Source organism: Melanerpes formicivorus, unplaced genomic scaffold, assembly GCF_026170545.1.
Source record: "Melanerpes formicivorus ecotype bairdi unplaced genomic scaffold, bMelFor1.0.p_v2 SCAF_61, whole genome shotgun sequence".
NCBI lineage: Eukaryota > Metazoa > Chordata > Aves > Piciformes > Picidae > Melanerpes > Melanerpes formicivorus.
Window position 1 is genome coordinate 4,010,324 of NW_027142413.1, and position 9,839 is coordinate 4,020,162.

A 9,839-nucleotide genomic window follows, 5' to 3' on the forward strand; every position below is an offset into this window, starting at 1 on the left:
CAGGTTACGGATGCACGTCATGGCGGCGAGCGGGAGGTTCCCTGCGCTCCTGCAGCTCGGTCCCCAGAAGCGCCAGGCGTCCCCAAGCAAGGGGAGGAAGAGAACGGAGGTGGAAGGACGCCCCGGGCCGTGGTTGGCAGCAGTGGGCACTAGGGTGGGAGGGACGCGCTTTGGCCCACGGCAGTACCTCCGGGGCCTGCCTGTCACTCGCCGTTCTTGGCGGAGGGAAGTGCTGCGTTTGTAACAGGAAGGGGAGAGGAGGGCCTCTGCCGGTGCTGCTGTCAGAGTCGCCCATGGCCTGCGGTACCGCGCCCCCTTGGCCCGTTCCAGCCCCGAGCAGGGGCGATGCGCCCTGCCGCCCCGCGCTCCCGGCCCGCGCGGGTAAGGGGGAAGCGCTGCCCTGCACTTGCTGCCCGGTGCCTTGTCCCGCCCGTGGCGTCCGAGACGAGTGGCAGAGCTGTTGCACTGCTCTGTGGAGGTGGTCTTAGGAGAGCGATCAGCCCAGTCGTGTTTAGTCGCTGAAAGGCCTTTTTGCTGCATTTTAGTTACACTGGCACTGTTTCCCGAACTATGTGTTTATATGTACTTTTCTTTCTCTAGGTATCCTTTGAGAACTCACTTCATCCAGTATGGCTTTGATTAGCCGGAAAAGTTTCCAGTTTTGTTCATCCAGCGCACTCACAAGCAGGTCCCTTTTGATGACACTAAACAAAAGGTTGAGCTTTATCTGTGAGCAGCAAAAGCCTGAGAACTGTAGCTCCATAGCTATGAGGATGGTATGCCTCAAAGATAAATCTCAGTATATGTTTTGCAGAAAAAAGCATGTACAACTGCAGATCCAGTCTCTTTCTGTTAATGAAGCTGTGCATCCCTGTGGAGACACTGGGAGCAATGTTAAATCTAATACCACCTGGATGGATGAACAGCTGTTTTTCAAGAAGCTGAACAGCCTTTGTACATCGAAAGAGATTTTTTACTGTCTTAGCTCTCTGGAAGTTATGTCTGATACTATGGCATCAGGAGCCCTGCAGAGAATTTCTGAAATTGAGGTGGATGACGAGGGTCTGAAAAACCCAGAAGGAGTGTTGGAGAATGAAGTTTTCAGGGCATTATGCTTCAGGTTTGAATTTGAGTCCTCAAAACTGTCAAACACCGGCCTGCTGAATGCATTGCAAGCCTTGATAAATCTACGTGTAGATCCCCAGAGTACACTGGTGGCAAGCTTGCTTTCAGAGGGTGAGAAGCGGCTTGGTAAGGGACAGTTACCGGTTAAAAATCTATGTACTCTTGGCAAGAGTTTGCTTGAGTTGGAAAATCCAAGTTATGCAACACTGGAACAAATTATGAATCACATGCAAGAAATGGACATTGAAAAGTGGAGTCCTAGGGAAATGGTGTTGGTTTATAAGATACTGCAGGTGACTGTCAAGGAAGGGAAACTATACCAAGACTTGCTAAATAGAATGAACAGTGTCACTTTAACTATGGTTTCCCAGCTAAGCCCAAAGTTCACAAGCATAATACTGAATTCACTGGTTGTTCTTAATCAGACTCAGGCAGTTCCCTTAATCACAGCACTGTGTCAACATTCTGTGAAGCACATTCCATATTTCATAGGTGATGAACTGGTAGATATACTGGAAGCCTTCCTCTACTTTGGATATCATGAACAAATTTTCACAGAGGCACTGGAAAAACATGTTCCCAAGTCCGTCTGTACTATGCATCCTCAAACAGTCAGCAAAGTCATGCAGTATTGCTGCCGAAAACGGATCCTTTCTAAGCCCATCTTTGATGCGGTGGCAGAAAGTTCATTTCTAATGGTGACGGATTTACCACTGACCAGATTGCTGGGTATATTGTACCATTTGGGACCCTTAATTATCTGCCTCCAAGTGCTTCTTCCTTGTTTAGGAAGCTTGAAACCATACTGCATACTCGTCTCCGTCACTTTCAGCCTCGCACTTTGCTGAACCTGCTGCACTCCTCTGTCCTTATTCAACGTTATCCATTAAATTTTCTGCCGAAAATATTTAGTCCCTATTTTCTGCAACAACTTCAAGGTAAGAACCAGTGTTTGTCTTGTGATGCTCTGCATTTCTTTCTGACGTGGTCTGTGTGTTGTCAAGCACCTGTTTCTTGCCACTTTCATCTGTCAAATCAGCAATGACATGAGAATAGTGTCTGTTGCTTACTTGTCACAGTTACAGTTATCTTTCAGTGCGTATCATCTGGAGGAGTTTGAAAATTGTACCTTAAAGATTTGAATGCCTATTATAGTCAGCTTGTGAAAGCTGAGAAGGGTAAAGGATAAAGGTGGAAAAAATAATTTGCAGTGCATAATTGTTGGCATGATTAAAAGAGAAATGAGATCTGAACCAGTAAAACATCAGAGCATCGTAAGCGTAAGCAGTTAAGGATAAGCTGGTATTGTTTTTTCTAATTATCTAGGCAAAAATGTAAATTGAATTCTAAGGCTCACATAAATTTTGAAAAGGCATAAATACTGGTGCTTTGTGGTGGTTTTAAAATTACTTTTACTCTAGAATTTACACACTTATGTGATACTTCTTTCCATTGGCATCCTCTCTGACCACTACACTCCTCTGGTGGAGGTTTCCCGTGCCCATCTTTTTTTCTGTGCTCTGAGCTGCTTTGTACTGACAAGAAAGCAATACAGTCACATCCTGGGTCCTATGTCTTAGCACAATAAGGAAAACATTACCAAATTCTCAAATCTGCTCCATGGTTTATCCCATCTTGCTTAGAAGTAGTAAATTTCTCCAAGATCTCAACTCAAATTTAAACTTCCCCTCTATAGAACATCCTGCATCTCTCAGACTGCCCTATTTTTTGGTGAAAGAATGTGACAGTCTTCACTAAGATCCTACCGGTGGTACTCTTTTTCACATCTTTCTGTTCATTCAGTCATTAGGAGTGATAATGATTAAGTAGGTTCTCTGCACATTAAGCTGAATAGCTTTCCCTAACTTCTGCACGATAGTTTGTGTAAAGGTACTTTGTTAAAGGTACATCTGAAAGCTTGAATGTTGTTGTTTCAGCTCAGCCACCTGGTTTGGACAGAATTGTTACCTCTCAGCTAATCCAGCTCTTTCTGGCTGTTACTCTGGAGTGCCCATTTTATGAGGTATGGTACATAGAAAACTAGAACTGATGTTCATGAGAGGTGGTAAGGTCATTACAGCCCTGTTGATAATTAGTTGAGGTCTGTCTTCCCCATAAAAATATCAAAATTGGATGAAACAGGTTTTTTTCCTTGATGAAAATACAAGGCATTTCCACCTGATAGATTGACCTAAGGTTATCTCTGTGTTTGACAGAATTGTCTAGCTCTATGTTCAAGCCCTTTTTGTGTATTTCTGAGTACTGTTTCCAACAACTATTCTTTTTTTATGTTGTCTTGGAGCACAAAAGATGTCAGGCACTCTGATGGTGGCCTGACTGAAGAGAAATGGAAACAGTTGTACATTTCTCATGAGTGGTATGCTCAGTATGATAGCATGGAAGTTTGTCAAGGGGATTATTTTGATGGTGTGGGGTTTTTTTAAGTTTCCAACATCATACCTCAGACTTGAAGTTTCTCAATAGATACAACTTTCAAATACACTGAATACATTAATATGAGGTAATTACAAAAGTGTTACCTCTCTTTTACTTTTATTTGGTCTTATGTCATTATGTAGGGTCCCAAACTCCTTCCAAAGAATCAAGTAAAGGGCTTTCTTATGCCTCACCGTTCTCTGGATGTTCACCTCCTCAAAAAAGTGAAGACTGGATTACTTTATTTACTGAAAAAAAGAATGTATTTTGCATGAGAGGTATCAACACCATATTTCTATATAGTTGGTAAGAAACATTTCTTTAGATTAATAATAAAACATGTGCTTATGTTGTCAAAACTTTAGTCTCAGTTATTTTCCAAAAGTACAAATTATTGATATTATTCCCTTTGTGAACATTCTAGATTGTTCAAATACAGAAGAACTCAAATACAGAACTATAGAAGGTCTGAAATGAGGAAACATCTCAGTAACCTTAAGTAAATGCATTTTCAGGTTCAGAAAAAAGAGCAGGAAGAGGAGATAAAAGAAGTGTATTGGTACTGATTGGAATATACACAGGCAGTCTGCGCTGAAAGTAGATGCCTGCTCTTGTATTCTATATTTTTACTATCAGTTCCTCTTTTACTTATCATGTAAACAGTGTGTGTAATGTACAGCAAAATGAGGCAATGCCTCATCTCTCAGCTTTGGTGGTGAGTAGAGAAAGTGAGAGCTGGAAGGTTTTTAGCCCTCTGCCCTGCTCAGCTGGGCTCTTGCCCTTGGAAAGAACTATGGACTGCATAGTTAGTGTAGTCTAGAAGAGTGAGCAAAGTTCAGTGTTTCATGTGCTGGAAAAGGAAACTAAGAGACGATAATGATGAAGATGTGTGCCCAGGAGGGCTGGATGATAAATAAGGTGTTCAGAGAAGTGTCTCATGAATCTCAGAAGGATTGAACAAAAACGTTGAGAGAATTATTCTGCATCTCAGCTTCATCATGGGGTCGAAGTTGGCAGGGTTTAGGCTCAAAGCTCTACTTGCAAATTGAGAAAATTCAAGAAAAAATAAAGGGAAAAGGCAGAGAGGGAGAGTTTCTCTCCCCCCAAACCCTTAGAATGTTAGAGTCCCTGACCAGCCCAGCAAAGTGTCATTTAAATTCACTATGGGTTCTAGTGGAGTACTGCTATTGTGTTGGTACTGTGAAAGGCTGAAGTGTTACTAATTATCATTTGTGTTAAATAGTGTTTTGCAAGCTTCTGTGATTCAGAAAAAAAAGTACTGCAATAGTGTTTTATTTTATAAAACAACGGTAAGAAGATGAGAATTACAGTAACCAGTTCATTATGCGAAATGAGTTTCAGTGTTCTGTTTTCATTTATACTAGATATAGAGATAAAATTAGATGAAGATGGGTTTGTATTGCCTGCTGCCCAATGTGAAGAGGTACACAGACGGTAAGAGAATAAAAGAAACAACCCACGAAATGTAAACATTGACAGAGAGCATCCAGGGTGAAACCTTGACAAAATTTAAGCTAATTGGAGTTTTGCTATTGACCTCAACCAAGTCCATGTTTCACATTGAGACCAGTGGCAAAGGACAAAGTTGGCAAAATTAACAGTCTGTACTTTTGCCTCATTGTTTTGCCTCCTGATTTACAGTGTCAAACAATTAGTCTCTTTACCCATAGTAATGTATTTGATCTTCTGTAATTAATTTTCAAATTGAAACCAAATTAATGCTAAGTGAGCCATTCTGCGTAGATTTAACACAATTTAAGCAAGCTTGAGTTCACAAATGTACTTCTGTAAGGAATCCTGTGTAAATGGGATAATTCCTGCAGATTCTGGGCTTTACTTTACCCCCAAGTTAGCGGGTGGCAGAGAGGGAAGAAAGAGGAAGTGCCAGACCCCGCACTGGATCTTATAGTGGTGCAGAGAATCATGGTATGAAATACCTGGTTTCCTGTGTCCACCCACTGGGCTGGACATCTGGACACAGGAAGCACCCCACATATGAACACAGCAGAGGGCACCCAGCCCAAACTGCTACAACATTGTATAGTAGTTTTTGTTCAGAGTGTATCAGTAAGCTTTCCAGATCAGTTTCACTAATCTTCAGGCTTTTCCCCTCCCACCCTTAAATTGAGTGATTTAAATTGTCCTGACCTAGGTAATTCCCATTTTAAACATCCAAATCTAAGAAGTATTTATTCTCTTATGCTTCTGAGGAACTTCAGTAGTTGTGGTGATTAAAATAACCATTTTTTTTTTTAATCCTATATTTGTGTTTGACTTTAGAATTGCCCTCAGTGTTGATGGTCAAAGTAGATTTTGCGCTAATAGCCATAACCTGTTGGGAGAAGAAGCTATTAAACAGAGATATCTTCAGTAGCTTGGTTATGAAGTTGTGCAGGTAAAGTCCAAAGACTGGTTTTCTTTTGCTCTAACAAAACAAGTGAAAGATTATAACGCTTAAAACTGTAGTGGTAATTACTTCCCAAGGCATGTGTAGTCTTGTCCTTTTTATATTCTGTTCTCTTGACCTATCTTTTACTTTATGGAGAATATTACAGAAATTAATTTTTCTTCCTTGGATCAATTAGTATATTCTGCCTACACTTCCTACCAAATAGTGGCTGTTTGGAAGAGTACTTCTCTTCAGTGATTAAGGTTCACATATTGACTTAAAGGAAAATGCTGTCTAAGAGTTCAGTAAAATTTTTCAATTAAATACTTTTTAAAAGTATCTGAATTTGGAGATTAAAAGGAGTTTAAAAAAACCAACCAAACAAACAACTGCTTTGAATTGCAAATAATATTTTCACAACAGAATACATCCGTTATTTTGCCTGTTGAATTAATGTGGGTATTTTTATCATTAAACATACTTTGGACTACAACAGCTACATTTAGATTGTTGAGATTTTCCTTTCCATTTAGAATAATCTGTTGCATAAGCCTAACATAGTGGATATCACTTTTTCTTTTGCAATAATCTCTATTCTGGTGATTTACAAATCAATTGTATGCTTAGGATTAAATGTTTAATTTTAAGACAGACAAATCTTTGATGTATGATTTTTAAATCTTCTTAATAAATCTTACTCGGTTATTTATTAAAAGGTATTTCCAGCAATCATTTTTGTTTTGTTTTCAGATTCCATTTTTTGAGATAGAGAATGTACAAAATTGCAGAGAAGTGGCAGAATACCTACACAAAAAACTATTTCCTCTCATCCATACCAACTCGGCTGCCAGCACTGGAGAATAATAAATCACAGGTTGACCTCCTGTACTATAAATATTGTGCATGGAAGAAAAAAATCTGTTTCCTATATAGCTCAAAATAATTTGAGCTTCTGAATGTTGAGTACTTCCAATATTTGGAACTATTGATGTGTAAAGACTAATAAAGAGCAACATATTTTCTGAAGTTTTGTGCCAATATTTATTATACATTAACAAATTTAAGTGCCAGACTTCAATGTGTTATCTTTGTATTTTCACTTGTTCTAACTCACAACTGCAAATGGACAGATCTGCCTATTCAAGGGTACTGGCTGGTCTGAATGTACAAAATGTGCCATGCTACCTACTAATCAGGGCTTTTTGTGAAAATATAAAAAGAAATTGTGCAATTTACTCATAGACGTTTGTGTGAGTTCCCAAGTGCTTCATAAAACTAAAATTGCACAGGCAGTATTGGCTTATTGCACACATTAAATAGCAATACCTTACAGAAAAGTAGAATGCTTTTGTTAAAAACAATTGCTTAACTTTGTTAAAAAACCAGCTGCCACAAGGTAGCAGGCTTGCACAGCTGTCTCTGGGGGGGCCACTCGATGTTCTGTACTGTTTGTAGTTTTGCTGTGGGTGGCAGTTTCAGCTAAGCTGTTTGAATGAGGTCATATATGCGCTCCAGAGTTTCTTCGGTTTACAGCCTGGTATTCCATCCTAAACTGAAACTTGTGGCTCAGAAGTTCAGAACAGCGGTTCGTCTACGCCACCCGAGGCAGTATTGCTGTTTAGTTTCATGTGCACAGGGAGATTCCAGTTTGTTCCTCTGTATTCCAAGTTCTGATTGTTCTAGACTGTTAATCTACTGTTTATTAGCCTTCTACCATGTGTAATTAACCTGTTACCGACCGGGCAAATGAACCTGAATAAATTGGCACAATTTTTGATATTTCATAAATCATATTCATATTTTTTCATATTTCCAGCTAATAAATGTATCAAGTACAACAGCAATGATATAAGAGACTTAACATGGATCCAGGCTTGGAGAATTTTTTTCCAAAAGGCAGGCAGTGCCATTTTTCCTGTAGAAATCTGACTGTATTTGATTAGTCCTTCCATGACCTTTGATTTGCTCCTCTATGGGCTTATTTATGCATCTCCCATACTCTGAAGATGACAAAAGAGGAGCAGGTCTTGCCATTTCCTGTGAAAATATAAAAGCCTCCTTATAAGAAAATCAGAGTGAATATTGGCAGTTCTTTATTGCTAAATATGCTGTGGCCAGGGGCAAAATAACAGACAGAACTGTATGGCATCTGCTATATGGATGTGTATTATTTAGCAGTGATCTGCACTCTTACTGTTCCATCCCTGACCTTGGCTTTTTTATGTATATTAATAAACTGTGAATGTATCACTAGATGACAAGATGGTAAGATATGGAGCTATGCCATCAAGTTACTGTGGACTGATAACTTTTTACACACACAGAAGCGATTACTTTGTGATTACTGGCAAACTAAATGCTGTTACTGGAAAGTGGCCCTGATTTTATTTTAATTCTTATTTGGATTGTGCACTGACTTGGATGATTCATTCAAAAATTAGGAGAGATTTGTATTCCCTGTTACAGGAACACTTACCCTGCTTGCACAGTTCATTGGAAGCACTGCATGAAAACAGTCAAAGCCTAAAGAAAAGCCCTTGGAAACCACTAGTCCATGCAAACTTTCCCTGAAGGAAATAAAGCACATACTACTGTAAAGGTCTTAGTAAATATGCTTGTAGCTGTAAGATTACAGAAGCAACTGCTTTGCAGTGATGGGAAGTGGACTTGGTGAAAAATAACCTGAACTTTTGATCCCAACAGAGCAAAAACCAAGTCAAGAAGAGTGACAGGTAAAAAAATTAAGACCATTTCCTTCCCTGCCCCAGTTGTCCCATCAAGAAAGACCTTGCTAGCTAGCAATACATGGTTTACATTGCTAACGATGGGAAGCAGTATGCAACACAGATAGTTTGCATTCCCCTTAAATAAGATTCAGTTTTAGCAGCCTTGGTAGCACAGTGCTGAGTGTGCACAGTGGCATTTCATCTTTGTGGGATTTACATTCAGCAGATATCAGATTTTCCAACAGCTGGCTGGGAAGCATTCTGCTACACACCTTCACAACATGTAATTCTAGCACCATTAACACTTGAAATCAGCAATAGCAGCCTTGCACCAACACTGCTGCAGTTGCTGTGCTATGTGTAGCTAAACAATGTCTCTATGACTGTAATCTTGGATTTCCTGGGTACACCAAGGCTTTCTGCAGGAAATGAAGGGCCTACAGTGATTTGGTGTTTTCCATTTCAAGTAAAGCAGTGTACTGTGTTCGGTTCAAGCCTGTCTGCTCTCAGAGTTGTACTAGAAAGATGTTGATTATTTGTTAAATTTTATAATACAGTTATTATTATTAAAAGTCTGATAGGGTCACTCAAGTAATTAAGAGCGAGAGCTGAGTATATGACCTGCCCTTAGTTATGGGCAAGTCCAGTATTGAGTGAGAATCATGTTGCAACACTTGACAGCTGTGGGTTTGATTTGTCTTCATGCTAATTAGAAAGCTGGATTAAGGGACACCTGTTCAGACAGACTCTTTTGTGTGCACTGCCCAGCAGAGCTGGGATGAATTCTGGCCCATAGGTGTTTGATTTAGGAAACAAACTGGTAGGAAATTAAATTTTGTTGATGAAAGAGTTCAGTAAGAAACCTTAACTTGCATTGACAAACTGTTTCCACACAAATGTCCCATCTGGAAGTTGGGCTTGGCATTGGGGGAGGGGGGATGGCTTTGCTTTGTTTCAATAAAAAATGTTCATTTTTAATTGGAGTAGCTATTTACATGGCTTTTGGCCTCAGAGTTACTAGTCATGAGCAGGTGATGATAATAGGCACTCCTGGCATTCCTTTGGGAACACCTAATACTCCCTGCACTGTGTGATAGAGTTGAAGGGCATTATGGCTATGCACTTGCACTGAAAATGTGACA

General features: G+C 39.9%; 1 protein-coding gene across 1 annotated transcript; it reads left to right on the forward strand.

Annotated features, from left to right (window-relative positions):
• Positions 1-19: 19 nt before the first annotated feature.
• Positions 20-8,497, forward strand: FASTKD3 (FAST kinase domains 3). The gene is given in 8 exon segments (XM_068162038.1): positions 20-132; positions 601-1,806; positions 1,809-2,063; positions 3,063-3,148; positions 3,705-3,867; positions 4,947-5,016; positions 5,863-5,977; positions 6,722-8,497. Coding segments are annotated over 7 exon segments (1,980 nt in total). The 5' UTR covers positions 20-132; positions 601-629; the 3' UTR covers positions 6,836-8,497.
• Positions 8,498-9,839: the final 1,342 nt, after the last annotated feature.